Genomic DNA, 27,194 nt, shown 5'->3' with positions numbered 1-27,194 from the left:
CTTTGAGGACTAAGGCCACTTTGCAGTGGCTTTGCAGTGACTTTGCAGTGGCTGTGGCTTTGAGGACTAAGGCCACTTTGCAGTGGCTTTGCAGTGACTTTGCAGTGGCTGTGGCTTTGAGGACTAAGGCCACTACACCATGCATTTTCTCAAAACCATGCCCCAGCAACACTTGAGATCCCGCAGAAATGGGACAGAGGTAAAGCACTCCCAGGGAAGGCAAGGGGTCCTGAGAGAAGTGTTGTGACTCCAGGGACCCAGACTAGGACCTGGGACCAGGGACCCCAGGACTGGTCCTCCAGAGACAGCACCTGGCCTTGAGGTAACCAATGACAGCAAAGAGCAATGGCTCAAGGTCATCGGGGTTCTTCAATGGCAGCTGGCAGGCCTGGGACAGAGGCTCCAGAGAGTTTGGGCACAGGAAGCTGTGGTAGGGGTGATACTCTGAAGTGTACCTCCACCCTAAGTCCCAGGCTTCTGGGAGCAGGGGAGCCAGTGTGGAGACAGAAACAACACAGATGGCAAGAGGGAGGACACGGAGCCCTGCCAGAGAGGGAGAAGAGGCGAGGGGGGCCGTGCACACCCCACCTCCAAGGGGGATGTGTGTCTCGCACCTTTATTTGTCCAATCGAGGGCACACGGCCAAGGTGGCCACAGGCAGGCTCCAGGTTTTAGAAATGTTTAACAGTGACCGAAGCCATGCTACAAAGGACAGAAAGGAAGGATGAGGAGAGGCATGGAAACAGCTTGAATTACGCTCGGGACACAGGTGGATGGGGACAGGAGTGAAGTGGTTACAAAGTGGCCTGAAAGTAGAGGACAGGATCCTTTCCAGAAGAAAGCTTAGCCAGAAGCACAAGCCTGAAGTCCCAGCACTAGGGAGGCTGAGGCAGGAGGATCACTGCAAGTTGGAGCTATCAGAAGGAGGCTCAGGGCCCTAAGATTGTCAAGCAGGAAGGTAGAAGATGGTGTTAGAGACTAGAATTTGGCGTTTAACATTCAGAGGAAGAGACTTTAGCTGAATTATTTAACTTCCCCAAGCCTCAGCCTCCTAATTTGTAAAATGCAACCATAAATCCCTACCTATATAGGCAAAGCAACTGTATCTCTACAGATTAAACAATAAAGTGCCTCAGCAGGGACCTGGCAGTCCCCTCCCTCAGTGGCCCTCAGCTCCTAACTCCTCCTGCTGGCTCAGTCTGCCCAGCCCTGAGGCGGGCTGGCAGTGCCCTTTGTGTTGCACTGCTGGGTTTTATGTTGTCTCCCTCCCTTCTTCCTGCTGAACTGGACCCTTTATCATTATGAAGTGACCCTCCTGTCTCCCATCATGCTTTTTGCCTAAGGTCGGCTAAAATTAACATAGGTGTAGCAGCTGTCTTTGCTACTATTTGACAGATTTTTTTCCCATCCTTTTACTGCCAACCTTTTTTTTTGTCTTCTTGAGACAGGGTGTGTCTATGCAGTTCAGGCTGGCCTTGAGCTCACTTTGTAACCCAGGCTGGCCTCGAACTTGCCGTGATCCTCCTGCCTCAGCCTCCTGAGTGCTGGGATCACAGGCGTGCACCACCATGCCTGGTTATTTTGTACTATGTGTTAGCTATATCTTTCATAAGACAACAAAATGTTATTACTGGATTTAATTTCTTTATCTAGTCTGGCAATATTTTTCTTTTAGCTGAATCATTTAGTCTACTTGCATTTATTAAAATACTAATGTTTATATACATGAATATATTTATTTTCACATTATTTCGTATTTTGTCTACATTTTCTAAGTCTCTTTTTATTTTTATTTTTACATAGAGTCTTACTATGTAGTCCAGGCCAGTGCTAAACTTGCACTATAACCCAGACTGGCCAAACTAAACACCTTCCTGCCTCAGCCTCCTGAGTACTGGGATTGTAGCTGTGTGACACCATCTATGGCTTCTTTCTTGCTTTCTTAGTTTTTTTTTCTTACCAGTTTGAAAATTATATATATATGGCTATTTTTAGTGATTGTGCTGGTACTAAAGTTAATCAATGTATTTAAGTGATTTGTGTTGTCAGATCATATAAGAACGGAATGCCCATTTCTCCTCTCCTACTTTATTATATACTGTTGCTTGTATGTGTTTGAATTTTCTTACTTTTTAAGTCAAAAATAAATTTATATTACTTTTTCTTTCAATATTTAGATGTTTTCATGGCCCACTTTTTCTGTTCCACATTCTTGTCTTTCATTCCTTCCATCTGGAATAATTTCTTCCACCTGCTGGGGGCAAAGGTAGATTTTGGTCTCATCATATAATTATTTTTTTCTTGCTGTTAAAATCTCTTCAGTAGTTTTATATAGCTAATGTTTTTTTTTCATACCAGGCATCGAACTCATGACCATGTGCTTACAAGGCAGGTGCTTCTGCCACTGAGCTAAATGCACGGCCTTTCTTCAGTAGTTTTAGAATTTATGTTTGAGAGTCATTTTCTCCAGCACATGAAGATATAATTCCACTGTCTTCCAGTTACTGAGCAGTCCGCTGTTTTAGTCTAATTGTCACCACTGTGGAAACAATCTGTCCCCAACACCTTTGGGGCCTTTAGTATTTTGCATGTCACTGTGAGGTGGCTAATTGTGGATCTCTCTGTGTTTATTCTTCTTAGGGTTTCCTGGGAGTCTTGCATAGAGAGGCTGATGGGTTTCTGGGTGAATCTCAGGCACTATTTAATCACTGTCTCTATCTTATTCTCCTTCTCCCTTCTCCAGGGACCTCTAAGTATACAACCTTGGATCTTCTGCATCTACCCTCCCTTTCTTTAAACTATTCTTTCATGTTTTCCATTCTTTAATTTATCTGTGCTGTGTTTTAGAAAATTTCTTCAGCTCTGCCTTCTGGTTTTAATTTTACTGTGTCTGATAGGGTCACTTGTGTCCAGTCACCTACCACACATAACACTGAGATCTGTAGATTTAATTATGATCACTTAAATTTATTTTGTTACTGTATACACATACAAATTATTTATTATTTATTTAGAGACAGGGTTCCACTATGTAACCCAGGCTGGCTTTGAACTCGCAGCAATCCTCCTGCCTCAGCCTCTCAGGTCCTGGGATTATAGGCACATGCACGCCTGGCCATTTAAATTTCTAGGTAGGAATTCTATTTACTTCTTATTCAAATATACATGGCCTTTCATTAGAGTCTCTTGTTTGCTGCTCACATTTTCAAGCTTCTCCTTTACTTGCTATCTTAGTTACTTTTTATTCGTCACTGAGACAAAATACCTGATTCTCAACGCTGGGAAAGGAAAGGTTTGTTTCTTACAGTTTTTGAGGTTTCAGTCCATATTCAGTTGGCTCCAAGGCAGGGTGGCATGGTGGGGCTGCAGTTCATGGCCACTGCAAACAGCAAGGCGGAAACCGGCAAGAGAGACCCACACACCTTCTTCCTGCCATTACATTGTATGTTGGCTCTATTCCCAGGTGGGTGTAGCACTGACACCATCAATGCAAGCACTAAACAATGAACCAATCACAAATGCATAATGCAAACGCATGAGGCCTAGAGGTCACCAACATAAACCATGCCACTTGCTAAACATTTAAATGTAATTTTTTTGTTATTTTCTGAAACTTTCAATATCTGAAGTCTGCCAACATTTGTTTCTGCTGTTGAGCAGTTTTATTTCTCTGGGGCTTTATCTCTGAGAATCCTTAAGGCATGGGTTGAAAGAGTGGGTGGCTCCAGGAAGGTTTGCGTTTCATCCTGATGGCCATTATCAGACAGGGACCACTTCAGATGCCTGACTTTAATTTTTCATAACTTTTCAGGCCCTGCAGGTAGGGTGGGTTTGAACTCCACATAGGAACCATTATGAATTCTCGGGGAAGGAGGTATTACATTTTCTCCTGAAAGCAGGGAAAGTATTTTACTTCTCAGTCTGTTGGGAGAGGGTGATACTTACATCTGGTTAATTCCTTCATTGAAGTCCCATCTTGGGTAGGGAAGGACCATTTGGATTTATTACCCAACCTTAGGTAGGGAAGGAGAGGCTTTCAGTGGCTGTCAGTAGTGTGCTGGACACAAGAACCAAGTATTTTCCTGCTAGTTCTTGGTACCATTGCTTCCCTGAAAACAGCATGCTGGGAAGTTGATACCATGAAGATCAACAAACTCAAAAGACAGGGTGCGTTAGTCTGTTCTGCACTGCTCTAACCCAGCACCCGAGGCTGGGTGCTTTATCAACAAGAGTTTATCCAGCTCATGGTGCCAGAAAGCAGGGAGTCCAATACCCAGAGGACACATTTCGAAGGAATTTCTTACACGGAAAAAGCTGTCATGGTGGGAAGGAGAGTATAAGAGATCATTTGAGTCATCTTATAATGAGCACTGAGCCATTCCTAAATCTGAGTGCTAGACCCACCTCCCAACACTACTGCACCAGGAACTACGTTTTTTTTCTTTTTCTTTTCTTTCTTTCTTTCTTTTTTTTTTTTTTTTTTTTTTTTTTTTTTTTTTTTTTGTCTTTTTGAGACAGGGTCTCTCTATGCAGTTTGGGCAGGTGTTAAGCTCACTTTGTAGCCCAGGCTGGTCTCTAACTTGCAGTGACCCTCCTGCTTCCTGAGTGCTAGGATTACAGGTGTGAGCCACCACACCCGGCTGGGACTATGTTTTTAACATGTGTTTTTTGGGGAACACAGTCATACGCCAGCTTAGGGTGCTTTACTGTGATCGGACAGCCAGTTTCTAGCACAACATTCTTATGTTCTCCATCACTCTATGCCTCCCCCCGACCCCGCCCCGAGATCATGAAAATCCAAGTTTTCCGAGTTTACAAATAAAGACAATCAAGTTTCAGTCTTGCAAAAAGTTCCAGCGATCTGCTATCCAACCAACACTGTACTCAAACTCCACACACTTAAAAATTGAACAGGCTTGATCTCATGGCGGCGGGATTGCTTCAGACATTTTTATAATTTGATTTTTTCATCAGTGTTCTTTTTTTTTTTTTAACGTTTGGTTTTTGTTTAACCACAAGAAAAAGTTCAGAAGTAAAATTAGAATGTCCTCAAGGCAGAAGTCCGTTTTATTCCTCAGCTTGCCTCTGGATTATTGGATGTTTTCTTGGCTCAAATATGCTTCACTTTCTTGCCAGCTCATTAGTGCTTTTTAAAAAGTAGTGTCCAGAAATGTTTTTGGAGGAAGCTTATTTAGCATGGCTAGTCTACCTCATCACCAGAAAATCTAACAAGAGTGAGGCCTGCAGAAATTCTCCCCACAAAGCACCATACACAGAGAGAAAATATATGCTTTTGTTCCTCTGAAATTATCCATGGGCCCAAGGTTAAGAACTCCCAATCAAATGAATTCTGTGAGGTCCCTGACAGAGGGTTTGTGTTTGTTTGTTTTTTTGGTACCAGGGATTCAACTCATGACCTCACACTTGCTAAGCAGGCAGTTATACTGCTGTACTAAATTCCCAGCCCTTGTTCATTTTTTGTAGCAGGGACTGAATCCCCTTAGCCATATCCACATCCCTATTTACTTTTGAGACAGAGTCTCACTAAATTGCTAAAATGCCCAGGCTGACCTCAAGTTTGGGATCTGCCTGCCTCAGCCTCTCAGGGTGCTAGGATTACAGATGTGCACCACCGTACTTGGCTAAGAGCTAACGTTTGGGAGCCTCATCACGTCACTAACTCCAAACAGAGTTTCTAAAAATTTCATATTGGGTGGTTATGAGGTAAACACAGGTCTTTGGGCTTCCACAATGTCTGAGACCTCCTGGAAAAACAACAACAGAGTTGTCAACTAAAGCTAGCCCAGAACTCAAACGCAGGCAACATTCCTTCAGACCTCTCCACATTTACCCATTCCGCGAGTACTTGCTGGGTCCTGTTCCATAGCTAATGCGGCCTAACATCATCTCCAAACTTAATGGTTTACATGCTAATCCTTTCTTTTTTTACCTCCTGCGGTTCAGGGAGTAGCTCCCGCTGGGTCTCCCCCATGGCTGCCATCCAGCCATGCTAGGGTCTGGGTATGGTGGTTCCCAAAGGTTCACATGCTAGGTCAGTCCCCAGTGGGTGATAGGAAGAGGTGATGGACCTTGAAGAGGTGGGACCTGCCGGGAGGTCACTAGTTCTTGCAAAATCTGAAAGTCTTGATTTTCAAGTCTAAAACTATGAGCAAAATGTACTTTTTCCTTTGGAAAGTACCTAGTTTCCCTCATTTTATTTCAACAATAGGAAAAAGGCTACGATATAGCTCAGAGGCACAGTGCCTGCCTGGCAAGCATGAGGTCCTGAGTTCAATCCTCGGTAGCAAAAAAGAAAAGAAAAAGGCTACAGTGACAGCTGAGCCTGGAATCATCTTCAAAGCTTCTTCAGCACATGTTAGGCAGAGGACGCAACTGCAAGTGAGGTTTTTAGTGAGGCCTTTGGCTAGAACCCGTACAAAGGCCCCTCTGAGAGCTGATGCATTCCTGCAGCATGGCAGCTAGGTTTGGAAAGAAACATCCAAAAAAGACAGCCCACAGTAGTCATCCTTGCTCTAGACTGGCTGCTTTTTCCACATTCCGTTAGTATTGGTCATTCAATCAGCTTGATTTTGTTGTTTTTGTGTTTGAGATGGAGTCTCTCAGACTGGCCTTAAAATTCTTAGGCTTAAACAACCTTCCTGCTTCAGCCTCCCAAAAAACTGGAACTATAGGCATGCATCTAGGCTAGCCCGTAAGTAAAGGAAGGTTAGTTAGACTACACCTTCAGTGGGAAGGACGTCAAAACATCTGCAGACATGTTTTAAGCCCACCATGAATTCCTTCTGTGTGTCACTGCCCTAGCTAGACAAGCCATGGTGGATACAGTGAAAAATAATACAAGCCTGCTCTTTGTCTACACAGTGTAGAGATAAACATTAATAAAATAGTATAATAGAGCCACGTGTAGGGGTGCACAGATGTAATCCCAGTACTCTGAGAGGCTGAAGCAGGAGGATCATAACTTTAAGGCCAGCCTGGGCAACTTAGCAGGATCATTTCTTAAAATTAAAAAATAAATACTGGATTTATTCCCCATTATTACAGAGCCAAGCGTGGTGGCACATGCATGTAGTTCCAGCTACTAGGGAAGCTGAAGCAGGGAGATCACTTGAGCCTAGGAGTTCAAATCTTGCTCAGGCCACACAGGAAAACCCCTAACTCTTAAAAAAAAAAAATTACAAATACCTATACAATGGTGGACCGTGATAGTGCTTAGGAAGATGAGGCCAGGGAGCCATGAAAATCTAGTCAGGCCCAGTGGTACAAGACTATACTCCCAGAAGCTGGGAGGGAGGGCAGAGTGTGAGGGTGGACATTTGCAAAGTCAAAGTGAATAACTTAGTGAGACTTTGTCTCAGAGTAAAATTTTGTAAAGGGATTAAGATGTAGTTCAGTGGTTCAGCACTTAGCTAGCAAGCACAAGTTCCTAGGCTCCAGGCCCAGTACTGGAAGAAAAGTAATTTACATCGCACATTTGTATGATCTGGACCAGGGAACAAGGGAGAATTCCCTGTAGAAGAGAAATCAGGGTTGAGATCTGAAGCATCATGGATGTGAAATCGAGGAAGGAGCTAAAGAGCCTGCCAGCAGGAGAGACACCAGGGCAAGACTCCTGGGGCAGAGGGACAGTGGCTGAGAAGCAGCCCACATCTGGGGACCACAGGGACAGTTGATATGAAACAGCAGAGGCTGGGTGGGCCGGGCCACAGAGCATGTGAGGGTCCCCGTTTCCACGTGAAAGCTGTTGGCGGGTCACACCCTGGAGAGCAATGCGAACAGATGTGCGACTTCAAGCGGCTTTGGCTGCCGCGGGTGTGGATGGACCCACCAGACGCTGAGTCAGGGCTGGGAGGCCGGGAGGCTCCCGTCTGCATCACTCCCCTGAGGCCCTCCTGTCCCCGCTCTAGGCAGCTGCAGCCCTAGGCTATATCTCCTGCCCGAGAGAGGAGTGGGGTCACACAATTATACCTTATAGTGCTCAATAAGCCTTTGCTTCCATTTGTCAGCTGATGTGATGGGTTTTGTCTTTGTGTGTGTATGTATGAGTACCAGGAATTGAACTCACAACCTTGTGCTTGCCAAGCAGGCATTGTACCACTGAGCTATATCCCAGCCCTTGATGTGGTGGCTTTACAGGTGATCTCCAAAGACATGCCTCCTCTGCTGGACCTGTCAATGTGACCTCATTTGGCAAAAGGATCTTTGTGGATGCAATTAAAGATCTCATGATAAAGGGAACATGCTGGCTTAGGTATGTGGACTCAAAATTGTATGACAGGTGTTATCAGAGTGAGGTAGAGGATGGCAGAGTGGTTCATAGTTAGAGCAAGACCCTCTCTGAGACTGGTGTCCAGACACTGGGATACAGCAATGTGAGGAAGAAAAGAAGGAGAGAAGTGGACCCCTGGGACCCAGTAAAGATCTAAAGAGAGAACTGAAGCCCATGGAGGGAGCAAAGAGAGAGACTCCAATAGAGAAGGAGGTGGTGCAGGGTGCATTTTCTCACCGAGCCCTGACTCACCCCATGGAAGAGGCGACTTGAACATTCAGACACACGGTGATTACCGACAATCCCAGAAGCCTCTACAGAGAAACAGACCAGTTCCACAGAGCAGTAAACAGAGTGAACTGCTGGTAGCTATTCAGGGTCAGATGTACCCCTAGACAGGGCAACTAGCCGGTAGTCATCCTGGACAGAGGCCAACTGAGCTCAGAATCGGAGCAGCTACAGGCTCTATCTAGTGGCTCCCAACAGCAAGGTGAACTGAGCTCAAGTTGGCAGGAGGTCAAGGAGCGGAGTTAAAACTGGCAGGGAGCTGAGTTCAAGCCACCAGGAGGCACATGGAGCGCTGCCAGCTGAACAAATCAGGTTCCAGCCTCACAGCCAGAAACCAGCCTGAACTCCAGTGGAACTAAGGTGCAGGCTTGCTGGGATTACCCACTAACCGTTGCTCCATGAATCTGCGGCTGGCTTTTGGGATTACTCAGTGTGAATCTGGACTCTTATCTGCCCACTTTGTCTACAACTGACATGCCTTGAAGTGGACGTGCTTTTTTCTTATTTTCTGTCTTTTCTTTTCTCTTGGTTTTATGTTCTTATTTTTATATGACTGTGGACATTGCTTCTGGCGTTTTTGTTATTATTCTGTTCTTGTTTTAATTTCTTCCTTCTCTCTTTCTGTCCTGTCTTCTTCGCTCCTTTCCCAAAGTTTGCATAACCTTCCTTTGTCCTCCAGCCTTGCTTCTAATCTCTTCCTCTTATTTCTCTATTTTCCCCCTTGAGGGTAAAATCACCATACTGAGAACATATTTACTGTATACAATTTTCTGATTTGTTTTAGATTTTATTAGATCTAGTTCTATGGTTAAATGTAGCAAATTAATAATTACCACATTTTGCCATTTTCTAGGTTGTGTTTGATGCTACTGTTATTGCTGATTGCACTGCTTTATCCATGGTGACATAATTGTTCTAATCAATTGTTCTTCCTTGTATGCCAAGACTAACATTGCTTAAGGTTATAAAAAATGCTATAGGCCAGTGTCAAAGAACCATGGGCCAGGCCAAATAGGCAGCAATTTTTCATTCCAAATAAACTGAAGAGGTAGGACCTTGCAACAGACTGAAAACCCAAAAGCCATATTCCTAGAAGACGCTTCTGGGAAGTAGTCCTTTCTTAAGGGTTCTAAATACTAGCAATAAAGCTACTTGCTATAATTAATTTATAAGCATGAACCCAGAAATAAAACTAAAAAAAGAAAACAGAAAATGAGAAGACATTTCAACAAGATGTAATCCCAGACTTCCAGCTCACCAAAGGCAAAACCTGGGCAATGAGGTGGAAGAATTCAAAAGCCACCCACGTGGACTCTCTGAAGTGGTAACAAAGTGAGGAGGCGACACAATAGGAAAATAACATGACATGGATAGGTCAGTACATATCAGTTATAATCATCAGTGTTAAAGGTCTCTGTTCACCAATCAAAAGACACAGACTGGCACAATGGATCCAACAATACACTGCATGCAAGAAACACATTTAATTCAAAAAGAAATTCATAGACTGAAAGTCAAAGGATAGAAAACAATACTCTATGCAACAAGAACCTAGAAAAAAAATCAGGGATAGCTATTCTATTTGCAGACTAAGTGAATTCAAGCAAAGATTGATTAACAGAGATAAAGAAGGCATAAAGGTACATCATACTGAAGAAAAAAAAAAAGAAGAAGGCCATTATAACCTCATAAAGGGGACAATCCAAGAGGAAGAGATAATAATCATAAATATATATACAACAAATGCCAGTGCACCCAGCTATATAAAACAAATACTAATAAACATGAAAAATCAAATAAGCCCTAAGGTAATCATATTGGGAGATCTCAATATCCCACTGTCACATAAAGACAGATCAACAACACAAAAAATTAGTAATGAAATACTAGAACCAAACCAAACTTTTGAGCAAATGGGCTCAGTAGTTGTCTGTAGAGTGTTCCACCCTACAACATCAGAATATATATTCTCAGCTGCACACAGGATGTTCTCCAAAATACACCATATACTAGCCCACAGAACATGTTTAAGTAAATGCAAAGGAATTCAAATTATTCCATTCATACTATGAGACCGCAGTGCAATGAAATTGGAAATCCTTGGCAAAAGAAGCCACGAGAACTTCAAAAACACATAGAAATTAAATAAAACCCCACTGAAAAACCAACTGGTCACAGATGAAAGAAGAAATTAGACAATTTTTACAATTGAATAATAACAACAATACAACAAGTCAGAACTTATGAGACACAATGAAAGCAGTCTTAAGAAGAAAATTTATAGCAATAAATGCCCATATCAGGAAAACAGGGCAAGTACATATAAACAACTCAATGGCGAACCTCAAACTTCTAGAAAAAGAAGAGCAGGCTAAGCCAAAAGCTCATACAAGGGAGGAAATTATATGGATCAGAGCAGAAAGTAACATACTGGAGACTAAAAAACAATACAAAGAATTAATCAATTGAAGAGTTGGTTCTTTGAAAGATTAAATAAAATTGACAAACCTTTAGCCAGTCTTATCAAAAAATAAGAAAGAAAATTCTCAAATACATGCATTTAGGAATGAATAGGGTGAAATCACAACAAATCCTGCAGAAATTCAGAAGATCATGTATACCTACTTTGAGAACTTATAGTCAAAAAGATGGAAAATACAGAAGAGATGGGCAGATTCCTGGATACATATGAATTACCAAAACTGAATAAAGAAGATATCAAAATCCTAAATAATCCAATATCAATCAAGGAAATTGAAGATGTAATTAAAAACCTGTCAACAGGGGCTGGGGATTTAGCTCAGCGGCATAAGCGCCTGCCTTGCAAGCAGGCGGTCGTGAGTTCAATCCCCGGTACCGATAAAAAGGAAAAAGACAAAAAACAAAACAAAACAAAACAAAACAAAACAAAAAAACTGTCAACAAAGAAAAACTCAGGGCCTGACAGATTCACTGCTGAATTCTACAAGAAATTTAGAGACCTATCACCACTACTTCTCAAACTCTTTACTGAAATTGAAGGGGAAGCAATACTCTCAAATACATTTGTGGAAGCAAGTGTTACCCTGATACTAAAACCAGAGAAGTATCCAACAACAAAAAAAAAGAAAGAAAACTACAGCCAAATATCCCTAGTGAGCACAGATGCCAAACTCCTCAACAAGATACTGGCAAACAAATGCAGCAAATCATCAAGAAGACTATATACCATGACCACATAGGATTCATCCCAGGGATGCAAGAATGGCTCAACATATGTAAATCAATAAATGTAATACACCAGATTAACAGAGCCAAGGACAAAAACCATACGATCATCTCGACAGATGCAGAAAAAGCATTTGACAAAGTCCAACACCTACTTATGATTTTTAAAAGTCCTACAGAAATTTGGAACAGATGGTCTTTATTTCAATTTGATAAAAGTTACCTGTAACAGAAAGCAGGGATTTAGCAGTGGTGCAGCACCTGCCTGGCAAATGTGAGGTCCTGAGTTCAGTTCCTGGTACCCAAAAAGAAAAACAGTTATCTATGAAAATCCCACAATCAACATCATAGTACATGGACAAAACCCAGAAGTTTTCAGTCTAAAATCAGGAACAAGGGCCAAGGATATAGCTCAATGGCATAGCGCCTGCCTGGCAAATGCGAGGTGCCAAGTTCGATTCTTGGTATAAAAATAAATAAATAAAATCAAGAACAAGACAAAGATATCCACGGTCACTGCTCTTCTTCAATATAGTTCTGGAGCAATTAGATTTAAAAAGAGAAATAAAAGGAATAAGGATAAGAAAGGAAGAAGTTAAATTAACATTATTTGTGGTTGACATGATATTCTACAAAGATCCTAAAAACTCCACCCAAAGACTTTTAGATTTAATAAGCAAATTCAGTCACATAGCTATATACAAAGTCAACATTCAAAAATCAATAGGATTCCTGTACACAAATAACAAACTCACTGAGACAGAAATCAGGGAAACAAGGGGTTGGAGACATAGCTCAGTGGCACAAGCACTTGCCTGGTAAGCACAAGGTCCTGAGTTCAATTCCCAATACTCACTCCCCCAAAATAAATAAAATTTAAAAACAGAAATTAGGGAAATAACACTTCATAATAGCACCCCCCCCAAAGTGAAATATCTAGGAATCAATCAACAGAGGAAGTAAAAGACTTCAATACTGAAAACTACAGTACTCTAAAAAAGGAGATTGAAGAGGAATCAGAAAATGGAAGAATATTTCTTGTTCTTGGGTAGGAAGAATCAATATAGTGAAAATGGCCATACTTCCAAAATGGTTGTACAATTTAAGGCAATCCTGATCAAAATATCAATAGCATAGCACACCTAATTAGAGAAAACAATCCCACAATTCATTTGTAATGAGAAGAAACCTAGAAGAGCAAAAGTAATTCTGGATGACAAAGAAAAAGCAGGGGCATTACAACCCCTGATGAGATTATACTACAAAGCTACTGTGATAAAAACAGCATGGTACTGGAGAGGAGGACAGATCTGAGGATCAACAGGACAGATTAGAAGATGCAGAAACAACTTGAAACATACTTAGCCATCTTGGCTTTGACAAACATGTTCACAGGAAGAAAGACAACGTCTTTAATAAATGGTGCTGGAAAAACTGGCTTTTTACATGTTGAAGATTAAAACTAGACACATATATTTTACCATGCACTAACCTAAAATCAAAATGGAACAAAGATCTAAATACTACAATAGAAACACTAAATCTGCTGGAAGATAGAATAGGCAGAACTTTTGAAAGCACTGGTCTAGACAAAGACTTTAAAACCCCAGTTGCACAGGAACTATCACAGAGAATCAACAACTGGGATATCCTCTTATTAAAAAGCTTTTGCACAGCAAAAGAAACCACTAACAGAGTGAAGAGACAACCTACAGTGTGGGGGAAAATATTTCTCCAGCTGCTCCTCAAACAAAAGACTAGTAGCCAGAATTTAAAAAAAAAAAAAAAATCCACCCCCCGAATTGGAAGACCCAGTCCAAAATGGGTATGTGAAATAAACAGACATTTCTCAGATGAAGCCTAGAAATGCCAAATGAATATATGAAAAAATGTTCAGCATCATTGGTCACTTGAGAAATGCAAATTAAAACCACACAGAGATTCTGTCTCACTCCAGAAAGAATGGCTATCATCAAGAAATCAACCAATAACAAATGCTGGAGGAGTTGTGGGGGAGAAAAGAACCTTTCTCCACTGTGGGCTGTTGGCAGGGAGTGTAGACTGGTGTGACCACGTGGAAATCAGTGTGGGGGTTCCTCACAAAACTCGTACTGGAGGCCCATTTGACCCAGCTATTCCCCTTCTTGGTATCTTCATGAAAGAATTAAAAGCATCGAACCACAGCGATATTTGTGTACCTATATGTAAAGTACCCCAATTTGTAATATCTAAATCTCATCAACTAGTGCCATCAACTTGTGATAAAGAAGATGTGGCTTTTTATACAATGGAGTACTACTCTTTCATAAAGGATAAGCTTGAGACATTTTATCTAAATGAATGTACTTGAGATCATAATTTTAAGAGAAATAAATTGGACACACACGTTTAAATACTGCTTTGTTTCTCTGGTGTAAGAAAGCTAAAGGACCCAAGTGTATGATAGATACAGGGAAATGGGCAGAAAATGTTCTAATAAGAAAGGGAAAAAGGGAGGGGCAGGCGAAAGGAAAGAAGTGACAAGAAGAAAAAAGAAGGAAAAAATGGAAACAGAGCTTCAGTAAATGAGGAGGAAGGGAGAGGGGCGGGAGGGAGAGGAGGGGACTAGGAAAAAAGCAGCAGCCGGCTGCACCATGTCCAGGCACGAATTCCCCATGATGAGCGTCCCTGCCAACGCTTCAGGTTCAGCCCAGGGATCTGATTCTGAGTTTCTGGCCTCCAGAACTGGCAGTGAATACATTTCTGGGTGTTTCAGGGCTTTCTCACCTGAGCCCCAGGACAGGAGCACAGCCAGGTCCCTGTCCAGCTGCTGCTCCTGGGTGCGCTTGCTTTTCAGGTCCCCTCCTGAAGGGGACATCAAGGTGCTGCAGCCCTGGTGCAGTCCTCATATCCTCTGACCTCTCTCCCTGCACGTTCTCACCATTCCCTTGGCTTTCAGATACGATTTATTTGTTAACATCCTCCAAATTTCATCTCCACCCAGACTCTTCTCCGGGGCCCATGCATCTCCAGGGACAAACAGAGGACCTTTTGCTGGGCGTAGTGGCCCATGCCTGTAATCTCAGCCCTCTGGGAAGCTGAGGCTGGAGGATGGCAAGTTCAAACCCAACCTGGGAAATTTAACAACTTAATGAGACTTTGTCTGGACATAAAAAATAACAAAGATCTGGGAGTATAGCTCAGTGCAGAGGCCCTGGGTTCAATCACCAGAATTGCAAAGAGATAGAGAGATCCCCACTCATGAAGCTGTTCCTGCACCAGGCTTCCCCAGATAACAGAGCCGCAGTGTTTTTATAGGCACCCACCCACCCAGATTTCTCTGCTGGCCCCTTGTCTTATAGCCAAACTTCCAGCAAGTCTTACAGCTTAGGTCTCAAAACACCTCACGTTGGTCCACTGCCTTCCATGTCCCCTGTCGCCACACCCACCAGCATCTCACTCAGACAGTGGCAGCAAACCACCTGACTCAGCCTCATGAGTGCTGGGATTATAGGCATGTGCCACCACACCCAGCTCATTTTCTAGAATCCTCTTACATGGAACAATATAATATAAAATACTTTTTTTACAAGACTGGCTGATTTTGAGATTTATCCACATTGTTCACAGTCAAGAATTCATCTGTCTTTATTCTGGGACATAAGCATCCCACTATATGAAAGCTTTGTAACTTATCTATTTTCCTGATGATGAACATTTGAGTTTTAGTTCATTTAAATTTGTTTGTTTCTTTTTTGAGACAAGGTCTCACTGTGCATTCAAACTGGCCTCGAGCTCACTTTGTAGCCCAGGCTGGTCTCAGACTCACAAGATCCTCCTGCCTCAGCCTCCCAAGTGCTGGGATTACAGGTGTGTAATCCCAGCTGGCAAGTAAAACTCTTATAAACATTCACGCATTTATATGTCTGGGTGGATTTCTATTTGTTTTCTGAGACAGGGTCTCACTATGTAGCTCAGGCTGGCCTCAAACTTGCCTTAGCCTCCTATGTGCTGGCATTACCAGCATGTGTCAACCATACCCAGCTTCATCATTTACTTCTCTACTGGGGACCACAAAAGTGGATTCACAGTAGCTAATTCTCCATACTTCTCTAAGGGATACATGGAGATTTGGGATTATGAGATTTCCCATTAACTCTTGGGATAGGCCATCCTCTCCCACCCACTAAAACTACTCTAAGACACCTAAAACGGAAAAGAACACTCCAGAGTAAGAGCCTCCTTAGCATAAGACCATCTCCACCCTCTTGAATCATCCCATTGCCTGCAGTGTCATCAACCTCTGAATCCTCTGCCAACCTGGAATCTTCTACTAGCCCCTCCTGTCATTGTAGACACCCACTGCATGGTACACACCTAATAAACAGTGGCTGGTTTGGAGAATCTGGGTCTCTGTCCATCCTGAGGCACTGACCTCCCAGCCCTCCATCATGCATTACTAAATGTGTCTCTGTTTCTTATTGTATCCTTTGCCATACCCCTCATACAGGTAGTTGGGGATCTTGGCCAGGTCCCCCATACTTCTCCACTCCCTACAGCAGGGATCTTGTCTGTCTTGTATCCTCTGAATCAGCATAACTCTTGGCACAGCTGAGGTGGGGTGCTGAGGGACCCTGTTGGATGAGTGACAGAATCAGCTGGACCGTGGTCAGGGATGCGTGGAGTCCTCTGCAAGCCCATTGGTCAGCCTGAGGTTCTGGTCATCCTGGAGCTGCGCAGTAGCACTGAGTGGGCTGGTTGGAAGCTCTGAGAGGTGTTGGGTGAACCTGTGTGACAGATGAGCCCCTCGAAGTTGCCCTGGATTTGGAGGATACACAAAAGCACAAGGAAGGCCCAAGTCTTTCGCCAGAAGTTTCAGAACCTCTTGGAGGCTCAGTGTTCCCAGTTTCCCAGCCAGGGGGACATGGAGGTGTTGCTGAGCCTGTCCCAAATCCTGGCTGCCACGCCCTTTTCAACCCCATAAAAGTGTCACCTGCAGCTCAGTGCTCAGGAAGAGTTGTGGAGGAGGCACAGAGCGGGCTTTGTGGCATCTCTGACACCCCTCTTGGCCTCCCTGGCTGGGCTCTCTGCTCATGGAAACTCCCTCAGGACCCAGCTGCCTGGCCCCAGGTGACAGGCACAGGGCATATCATCACTGTCCACTCTGCACAGGGCCTCCCTACACCTCTACGCCTCATGCCCCTCTCTGTGGGCGAGGAAAGGCCCAGCTCTAATGGAGAGAGAAGCCTTGCTGGAAGCCAGGGCCCAGAACAGTTATCCTAGGTTCCCCAGCAGCATGTCTACCACTGTGGGCTCAGGATGTGGCCCGAGTCCTCTAGGAGGGGTTGTGTAGGAGGGTGACGGCGCAGCTTGTCTGGAAAGCAGCTGTTTGTAATAATTGGGCTGCAGGGCTCAGAGCCCCCAGAGACCACGGAGCCTCTGTCCTGCTCACTGACAAACTTCGTGACCAAGAGGCCCCTCTCGAAGTGACCTCACCCCTCACAATGCCGAGGGAAATGAGCTCAGGGCAGCCTCGGAGGCGGCCTGTTTACTTAGAGACCCGGGCCGTCAGCGGCGCTTTGACCAGACATTCCCTGTCCTGGCCAGCATGATGGAGAAATTTCCTTAAACACATTACTTTGGCCACAACCCACCCACTGCTCCTTCGCTTTCTTTCTTTCATTTCTTTCTTTCTTTCTTTCAGTAGGAAAATTCCCAGTTCTGGCCCCAAAAGATCTAGCCAAACATGATAGAATCACAAAGACCCGTAGAGGGTCATCACAGCTCACGTGACCCTCAGCTCCCTGGTAACCTCTGCAGCTGAGAGACCACCCAGCCAGTCTTGTGTGGGGTCCAAGCAGGGACCAACGTGACCTGCAGAACAGACCCTCTCCCAGCCTGCCCTAGGGCCTGGGCCATCCTGAGCTTACTTGGAGAGCATTTCCCAACTCAGCAAGCTAGGCTGCACCCTAGACCCCTCCCTCATTCCCTTCGGGTCAGGGATATTTCAGGAGGGCACAGGAGCCGCCAGCTCTAACAGGCTCCAGGGGATTCCAGGGTGGGCACCCCTACCAGCCCAGGCTGAGACCTGGCTTTCTGTGATGACCCTGCTGGAACGCGGCCATTCTAGAGGCCTTGAGGGGATAGGAGTCACAGAGGTCTCCTGTATGTCCCCAGGCCTCCGGGATCCTAAGGCCATCTATGCCAGCAGCAAAGCAATGCCCCCACCCCCAGGAGTGTCGATCATGGGGCACAGCTGCCCAGGCTGGATACCCGCCCTGGCAGGCAGGCAGGCATGGACATGTCGGGGAGCCCAAGGCCTTACCTGACCCGGCTCCACCCTGTGGCCTGTTACTCCTCAGCTCAGCAGCCTGCAGGGCCAGAAGGAAAAGTGCCATGTGGAGCCAGGGTGGAGAGGGGCAGCGTCCCCCCTGGACCTGAATTAGTAGGTTATGATGAAGACTTCAGACTCTAAAGGGTAGGAACTGGGCACCAGGCCAATGCTTTACCTGTTATTCTCTTAATTGTGATGACACTTGAGAGGGAGAGAAGTGACTCCAAAGGACGCACAGCCCACATACTGCACGGTGGTGTTCAACTCCAGTCTGTCCAAGCCCAAAGCCTCTACAATGAGGTGTCTTCCATTTGATCCCTAAACAGCAATTAACTCAGGAATCAAGCATATCCCTCTGCAATCCAAGGAAGGCCTACATGGTTACTGGTGACTCAGTCTCTTCACTTTACAGAGGAGGAAATTGAGGCCAGACCATGGAGTGAATCTGAGCTAAGACTTGTTTTTAATGTTGTTGTTGTTTGGAGACAGGATCTGACTATGTAGTTAAGGCTGGCCTTAAACTCACTAGGTAGCCCAGGCTGGCCTGGAACTCACAGTGATTCTCCTGCCTCAGCCTCCCAAGTGTTGGGATTACAGGCATGCCCAGCAGGACCTGTATTTTATTTTATTTTATTGTCTTTTTGAGACAGGGTCTCACTATGCAGTTCAAGCTGACCTTGAGCTCACTTTGTAGTTCAGTCTGGTCTCAAACTCACAACGATCCTCCTGTCTCAGCCTCCTGGAGTGCTGGTATCACAGGCATGTGTTACCATGCTCAGCAGGACCTATATTTTAGACTCTTCTGTCAGGGCTCTGTCCACCACCCCAGTTCCACCCTCTAGGAGATCCCAGACAGACACACAAGTAGACAAATATATACAGGAAAGACCCCCACAGCAGCACTTAGACAGATATACTGTATCCCTCTTAATCTCTCCACTTGCCCCTGAAGACAAGCTCATAGTTCCACTCTAAGGACCCGACAAGTATATTCCTGGGACACATACACAGGTATAGACCCACTCACCCTTGCAAAGACTTTTCCTTCAAAATTACCCATATCCAGCCAGGAATGGTGGTGCATGCTTATAATGCCAAGGCCCTAGAGGCTGAGACAGGAAGATTGCTAAGAGTTTGAGACCAGCCTGGGCTACATAATGAGTTCAAGCCGACCCTGCCCTACATAGGCAGACCTTAATTCAAAAAAAGATAGAAAAAAAAGATACACCCACAGCTGATCCAGAAATGCAAGTGTACAGGCAAGCACATCACTCCCTCAGGGAAACTGTAGCCAACTGAAATGCAGCCGCCCACGTGGAAAAACCCAGCATAGTTACAATGATCACATTGATTTGCTCAGCTCACAAAAGCAAAGTGGAAGGTCTGAGACAGATGGGAGTGAGACACCTGTCCACAGAGACCCATGGGCTGCCCAGGGCTCCCACACTGTCTGCCTTCCTCCCCTCCAGCTGCACCAGCCAGGGGTTCCTCCAGGAAACCCCCCTCTGCAGATCAGCTGAGGAGACGGCATTCTCCTCCCCTGCCGGCCCAGGCAGCAAAGCAGATGTATGTGTTGGGGTTGTTCCCCTGTCTGAGAACTCTGCCCTGGGTCCCCCAGCCCCGTCCTATGGCATGGTGTGGCCTGGCCAGGTGCATGGTGCTGGGCCCTGACAGTGGCAGAGCTGCACCCAGGTGCCACTGCCCAGCTCTGCTCACGACAGGATGATTTAGGAGCACCCAGAGGACGGTGCTTTCCAGGGGACTTGCTTCCTCAGGAAACAGCCCAGTCTGATCTGCAAAACAAACCCAGATGAAAACACCCCTAAGCCTCTCCAAAAACATGGGAAGCTCCTCTCCTTCAGAGCCCCTGACGTCACTGTGGTCAAAGTGGCCACCGTAGCCTGAGGTCACGGAATCAAAGGCCAGAGCTCTGGTCCCCCTTCAGCCTTGACTCTGTCTGTTTCAGTAAAATGATCTGTCATGACTCCAGATCTAGCTAGAATCACGCAGGTGTCTCGAATTCCCCAGGCATCTAATGGACACAAGTAAAGGGCACAGCAGCACAGTCCCTGGTGCATTACAAAGCTCAGGGTTTGTGCTGGGAGTAGCTGGAGGCTATGGTGACTGGGACAGGAATAAAACAGGGACTCAGAGAAGAATGTCCCACCCAGACTGGAGACACATGGTGACCTCCTGCATCCCACCACCACCCCTCGCCAGGTCCCCCAGGCCTCTGCTGGAGGTAGACACGGGCTGCAACTTCACCAACCAGGCGGGCCAAGCCAGGAATGTGGCTCAGCACCGCTAGCCAGGCAGGGGAGACTGTTTATTCTTGGATGTCGGGAACATCTTGGACAATCAGGAGGATTTGGCAGCTAGCAGCCCTGGATGCTCAGCCTCAAAGAAATCATAATCAGAGCGGGCTGGCGGCTAGAGCTCGGAACAGGCAGCAGTGTGGGAAGGGAGGCAGTGTCTCTGCATTTACCTGCTGGTCCTGCAGAGACAGGGCTGGATAGACAACCGGGCTGAGCCCAGGACTCTGGCTATGAGAGTGAGCATCAGGGGAACCCTACCAAGGGACCCACTTGTTGCACGGCAGGTGCCTCCTTATAAAACAAAGCAGAGCTGCTGGGCATGGTGGTGCATCCCAGGACTCAGGAGGCTGAGGCTGAAGGATCATTGCAAGTTTGCGACCAACCCGGGCTACAAAGTGAGGTCAACATCAGCCTGACCTGCCTAGTGAGACCCTGTCTTAAAATAGACCAAAAAAAAACAAGGCAAAGCTAATGGCCTGGGCCTGAAAAGGACCTGTGTCTGAGGCTGACACTCCAGCCTCCTGACAGCACCTGCCCTGCCCCGTCCTGCTTGTGCAGCCCCTGGAAGAACTATGGTACCCTGATGCCCACTTGGCTGAGAGTCCGGCTCTGGGGTCAGCTCTGGTCCTGCTACTTTCTGGCCATCTCCCCAAACCCATTTCTTCTGCACAGATGATGGTGTCTTCCCAGCTGGGACACGGCAAACATTCACTCTTTCACTATGTGCCTCCTGCAGGAGGCACCTGCTAGGTGGCAGGGTCTTTGCCCCTCACTGCAGTCCCATCTCTTCTCTTCCAGACTCCTCTGTGTACCCTAAAACCCCAGCCCCATCACATCTGGCCAGTGCCACCTCCAAGCCTCAGAATACCAAAGTGTTTCCTAGGTAGGAAGCGTTTCCAGAGAGGAGCCCGGACAAAGCCAGTAGGCACCTCGACACCGAGGCCACAGAAGGCCCCAGAACAGATCACACTGGCCTTCTGTGTACTTTGTGCATCTCTCATCTTGCACAGGTTTGGGCGCCTTGTGGGGACAGTCCGGAGGTCACAAAAGGTGAAGTTCATCAATCCCCACTTGGAGCTGGAATGTCATGCCTTTCTATGGTTAATACATTTCAGTGGATACCACGCTAATGCAGGATGGCAAAAAATATCAGTTAAGGTCTCTCCCTATCCCTCTCCACAAGTCCCAGTTTCAGCTGTTAGGAAGGAATTTATCAATCACCCAAGGGCAACGCTTGGCATTAGGCACCACTGGCTTTAATACTCAAACAGCATCCCAGGACTCGGTGGGATAGTTGTAGACAGTTTACAAGACCATAAGGTTATTTTATAGTATTTACCCAAAGGTTAAATGCAAAAGAGTGCAGGAAATATGTTCATGTACTGCAGATCCAAAGAATCCAGCTGAGGCCCTGCCCTCAGGAAACCTGCAGTTGAATTTTAATGCAGGAAGCATCAAATTCACCACTCCATTCTCAACATAAGCAAAGCAAGCAAGATGCAGCCCGGGGGTTGGAACCCAGGCTTCCATGAGTGCTGCTTAAGCTTTGGTCTCCCAACCACGCTGCAGCAGAAGCTGGAAATTTTCGGGGAAAAAAAAAACCCTTCCATGTGGACAAGGGCACCAGCGGAGTGGAAGGAGATGGAGGGGTCTGTCCTGCTGCGAATGTCGTGGTTTGTTCTGGACATTCTAAAATGTCAGGTCAGTTGGAGGGGCCTGCGGAGGACAGGGGCTTATTCGAACCAGATCAGGACTAGAGGCAGCCCAGGCCCAGACCTCTCCATGGTGCTCAACCCTAGACAGTTTGGAAACAAACAGAAACTCCAGTGGGGGAGACAACAAAGGCAAAATAAAGACGAGATGGGGGTGGGGCATGGAGGAGGGGCGGGGCTCTTGTTTCGTGTGAGGAGGCTGAATCCAGTCCAGGGCCTGAGAATCACCATGGTAACAGCTACAACCTCCGGGCTCAGCAGTGGATGGCTCAGATGTGATGGTGCTGCACACGTGGTCTACAAACAAATACCTGAATTGGGCTCTTTAAATCACCAGCTCCCCACCTCCTGGATGCAGGCAGCATTTAATGAAAGGAATTCATCAGAAATGACACTGACTTATGTCACCTGCTTCATCTCTGTCTTCAGAACGCACACACTTAGCCCAAAGCCCCACAGTAAAACCCCATCTCTTAAGGGTCCCTGCCCTGCCTGTGACAGTACCACCTGCCACCTCGCCCAAAGCTATGCCCTCCCCACCTACGTGAGTGGGACATTAGTGGCAGAGGTAGAGGAGTTACTTTTCACAAGACACAGACCCCAAGATAAGGTAGCTGCAACTGAACCCCCATGTGGTCTTCTCCGCTGCCAGCTGCCTGTGCAGCTCCTGGTCTGGGGACCCCTCTGTCACTGAGGAGAGCACTTCCTCCCCACTTATGGAGGGTGCTGCCAGTCTCTTGAGCTCCCAAACTCCAGCACCCCCAAACCTGCCCTTCCCTGGGCTGATGGGCCTATGGCATGTGTCTTAGCTTTGGAGCTGGGGCAACACACAGCCTTGAATCTCCTTGAAGCTTTTCCCCTTCCTCGCTGCTGTATTCATAGGTACCCAGGGCCAACTCATCCATTAGGTAAAGCAGGCACAGTGGCTAAGGCCCCCATCACAAAAATTTTTTCATTTCTTTTGAAATCAGAAGAAAAAGAATGTTTTCAGTTTTTCAGCATTTACCAATGCAGTTGTAAAATATAATTTGAAGTATTTTCTTACAGAGAAAGGAGGATTACCAAGACAAAAGTGCCCTAGATCCCTTGGTGTCAGAATGAGCTCTGTGCTTGTCTCCCTTCCTGCCTACTCCATCTGCACCAACTTGGCCATTTGCTTTCCTCTGGCCACACACTATGGTCTGAGGATCCTCCACGGGGTAGGATTGTTCTTCATTTACCCATTACCATTCCTGTTTTATTGGGGCAGGGCAGGGAAAACAGGAAAAAGAGGCAAACACTGCCTGAACAAGACCAGACTCAAGCCAAAGCAGGGCTTCATAATCTGAGGTGTACAGCCAGGTCTTGAAGAACTGAGACCTCCTGGACACTGTGCCCAAGACAACACAGCCATGCGGAAACCCTCCCGCCAAACTTCCTATCAACGCCAGTGGCAAACCCAACCGATGTTCCGAAGGCATAATCCTGATTTCCTGTAGCGTGGACACTGCTCATCCACCTCCCCTCTCCAGCCTCAGTCACATTTTTGGTTTCCTCCTATTCCTCTGGACACGTCTGCTCTGGCCTTTGCAGGATTCCTGCTCTATTGGACCATCACAAACAAGCAACAGCAACAATAGGACACAGCGCATCTCAGGTATTTATTTGGGGTCAGTCTCCATCCTCCCAGCTCTTTTAATCAAGAGAATCCTGAATCCATTCCCCAACTACCAGCCTGAGTGATTTTTCAGAAAGTGAAATTTCATCTTTCTTGCGTAAATCCCCTTCATGTTGTCCCTGGACCGTGGTTTTTAAGGCCCTCAGGACGCGTGCCCTGCCAACTTCTGCAGGCCAGTTTCCTCCCCTGCTTCTTTCTTTACAGCTCCTTTACTTCCACAACTCCAGGGTTTCAAATGTGCTGTTTCCACTGCCTGAAATACTTTTCCTCTCTCTTAGCCTAAAATACATCTTTTTTGAGAGTGTCTCACTATGTAATTCAGACTGGCCTTTAATCCACTATGTACCCCAGGCTGGCCCTGATCTCATGATGATTCTCCTACCTCTGCCTTCCAGGTGGTGAAATTGTAGATGTGCATCACCATGGCTGGCAGGCTTCCTCTTCTAGGCTGCAGGTAAATGTCACCCTTTTTGGAGGCAGGGAGCCTTGATTAAGAGATGGATGCTAAGACCTGGGGATTTAGTTCAGCAGCACAAGCACTTGCCTGGCAAGTGCGAGGTCATGAGTTTGATCCCCAGTAAGAAAAAAAAGAGATGGACCCATCCGTTCTGGGTTCAGCTACCGTTCTGGGCTCTGCTACTTCCTAGCTGTAAACCCTCAGGTGAGCTCTTGCAGTCTCAGCTCCTATCTCTTTCAGCCGGGAAGGATTACGGAAAAGAAATCAGTACAACCACATGCGTTCCATGTGTCAGCTCCAATTTCCGATCCCAGACCACATCAGGACCCTGTGCCAAGTGGTCTCCAGGATGCCGTTACCGTGCCAACCTCACTCCTGAGATGCTTGTGCACGTACCACCTTGAAGGGCATTTGTGCTTGCTGTGTCCCTAGTGCCTGGTGCTCTATGACCAGAAGTCCCACCTATCTGATGCCCACCACATGGCCACCGAGACCAAGGAAAGCTCCACTAAGATTTCTAACCACAGCGCATGTGCAGCAAAGTGGTCAACAGTGGTCACAAAGACAGCTTGGTAATTAGGAAAATATCTTTATTATTTCTGAAATGTCCCAACAGTCAGTGTAAAAACTGTGACAATGGCTTTTTCACAACTTTACAAATTATAGAAAAATGATCTTCCCTCTTCTACTAAAAATCCAGTACCCAGAACAGACAGGGATTTGTTAGAGCTGAAACCTAGCAGGTGGAAGAGGCCGGAGGTCACCAAGCAGGGCTGCCTCCTCAAGACCCGGCGCCCCCTGCAGGTAGCTCTGCCCATGACTCTGTGGCCTGAAAGCCAGCTGTGTGGCACTTGTGGCTGGGAGGCGCGATCAAGGATCAAGACAGCTTCATGAGGAGGTGAGCAGGAGCAAGCCCGAGGCTCAGCGACCACTTCTCTCTAAATCATAGCCGGCAAAGAGGCTGCGGATCCTGGCCAGGTGGTGATCTAGAAGGGGAAATTTCCCCCTCTCCCTCTGCTCACAAAGACTTAGTTGTCAAACAGCTATTAAAAAAAAAATCAGAAAACAAACATTTGGTCCCATTTCAGCCATCATCGGTAGTTGGTAATTTGTAGAAAAAGATGACTCGAGTTGCTCAGTGGTAAGTCTGTGTTGTTTTGTTTTTTATTTTTTATTTTTAAATCAGGCCTCTGGTTCCTTCCATCCTCATCCATGGTCTGGGAGAGGGAGATTCAGCTGTAGCAGGAGGCTGTTTGTTGATTCGAGAAAACTGGAAAATGCTTTGTGCTCACACACAAAAGCTGATGGAATCCAAAAACAAGCCCGCTGATTTTTTTTAGGAGAAACACGGCCGTCCCTGTTGAATGTCTCAAGTCAAAACAAGGCAACTGCCTAGTGATTTACAGTCCCCATGACAGGCATCCCGCTTTCCAGAAGGCTTCAAGAAAAGCCAGCCTCTGCCAGGAGCCACAGTAAACACGCGCTGATGCTGACGGCTCAGACACTTTGTTTTTAAACGTGGCAGGACTTTTCCTTTGGCCCTGGCTGAAGAGTCAACCCTGTAGGATCCTTGAGGAGAGAGTGGATGGAAGGGGGAACTGGGATCCTCACTGCCCGGAGTGCGGCGGGGAGCACGACCCAAGGCAATCAGTACACTCATGGCACACAGGAGACCGTCCTGTGGTTCCCGAACTGTCCCCTAGGCTCAGCCTGGCTGGACATGAGGCACAGGAGGTAGAGAACAAGCTATAGTACAAGGCACATGGCTAAGGTGGCCCCCATTATGGGCCCTGAAAGATTATCTCTCCGCACGATTCCAAAAGTGTTGGAAAGCAGAGGAGTTGATGACACTCACTATAAGCAGCAGCAGCAGGTACAGGGACATCATGACCATAAACCAATGGCTGGAAAACCAGGACAGTTGGCTGGAAGCCCTGCATGAGGGAAAAATGAGCCATGTTGGCAACAAGAGCAAAACGGTTTTTTGGTAAGTGTGTGCAGCAGGCCCTGGCTCAGAGGGGATGAAATGATGACTTCCATTCTCTGCGGGAGCCGTGCAGTGAAGCTTTGTGCTTCTTGCTTGAAAACCGTGGGGCTCTCTGCCCTGGCACCAGTGTGCCTTTTAATGGAACATTTTCTAAATTCACAGAGACAGCTATGCAGTGAGCTCACTCAGTCTCTTTTTTTTTCTCCCCCACCGGTACTAGGGATGGAACCCAGGGGTGCTCTCCCAACAGAGCTACATCCCCAGCCCCTTTATTTTTCATTTTGAAACAGGATCTCTCTCACTAAGTCACCCAGGCTGGCCCGCGACTTGGAATCCTGCCTCAGCCTTCCAAGTAGCTGGAGTTACAGGGTACATCATCGTACCCAGCTTCTCTTTTATCTTTCATAACCCATCTTTTCTTAAGCGAGACTTTGGAATCTAGAAGAATGACCTAGCTCAGGGTCTCTAGATGTTGGTGGATTATTTAGCAAAAACCTTTTCACTTTCAGACATACACAGATGTCTTTGATAAGAAACCTACCAACATCTAGAGACCTGGGCTGGAAAAATCCTCTTTGGCCTACTAAAAGATGTTCTAAACCATCCACAAAAGATACACTTCAAGAGAAAGAGGAAAAGGAATGGAACTTTCAGGTGGAAAAAGTCAGATGATATTTAAACCGAAGGATAATTGCTACACAGCCCAGACTCAAAGAACCTATGTGGATTTCTGAGTTCAGGGATTTTACTGGCTTATGCAATCCAGAACCATGGAAACCACTGCTGTGTATAAGCAGGGGCGACAATACCAAAAGTGGCCCCTTTTCCTCTCATGGCTGTTCACCTGCTTCCCTCATGTACAGGAAGCTCTATCATGGATCAAACATGCACCAAGATCCCTGAGTGATGTCCAGCCCTGAGAACCTGGCATTTTTTCCCAGTATCTCATCGCTGCAATAGCCCTGGGC

General features: G+C 46.2%; 1 protein-coding gene across 6 annotated transcripts in view; it reads right to left on the bottom strand.

Moving 5' to 3' along the window:
• The window catches only part of Parp16 (poly(ADP-ribose) polymerase family member 16), a 52,879-nt gene that overhangs the window by 13,375 nt on the left and 12,310 nt on the right, over window positions 1-27,194 (bottom strand). The window contains exons 6-7 of one of the 6 annotated variants that reach the window (XR_010045603.1): window positions 18,090-19,891; window positions 11,984-16,582 (exon numbers count right to left, since the gene is read on the bottom strand). The exons of 3 other annotated variants lie outside the window; for them this stretch is intronic. Coding sequence is in view for 2 of the 3 variants with exons in the window: in XM_003463484.5 (XP_003463532.1) it covers window positions 26,038-26,173 (136 nt within the window). In the remaining variant the exon portion in view is untranslated. Of the gene's footprint in view, window positions 1-11,983; window positions 16,583-18,089; window positions 19,892-24,808; window positions 26,174-27,194 lie in introns of those variants that run through there. 2 more of the 6 variants (XM_063243318.1, XM_003463484.5) reach the window with 2 other exon arrangements.

The sequence above is a fragment of the Cavia porcellus genome, unplaced genomic scaffold (assembly GCF_034190915.1).
Source record: "Cavia porcellus strain 051 isolate PalLab524CR breed Dunkin Hartley unplaced genomic scaffold, mCavPor4.1 scaffold_37, whole genome shotgun sequence".
In the NCBI taxonomy this organism is placed as follows: domain Eukaryota; kingdom Metazoa; phylum Chordata; class Mammalia; order Rodentia; family Caviidae; genus Cavia; species Cavia porcellus.
This window is presented reverse-complemented; position numbering and strand designations above follow the sequence as displayed.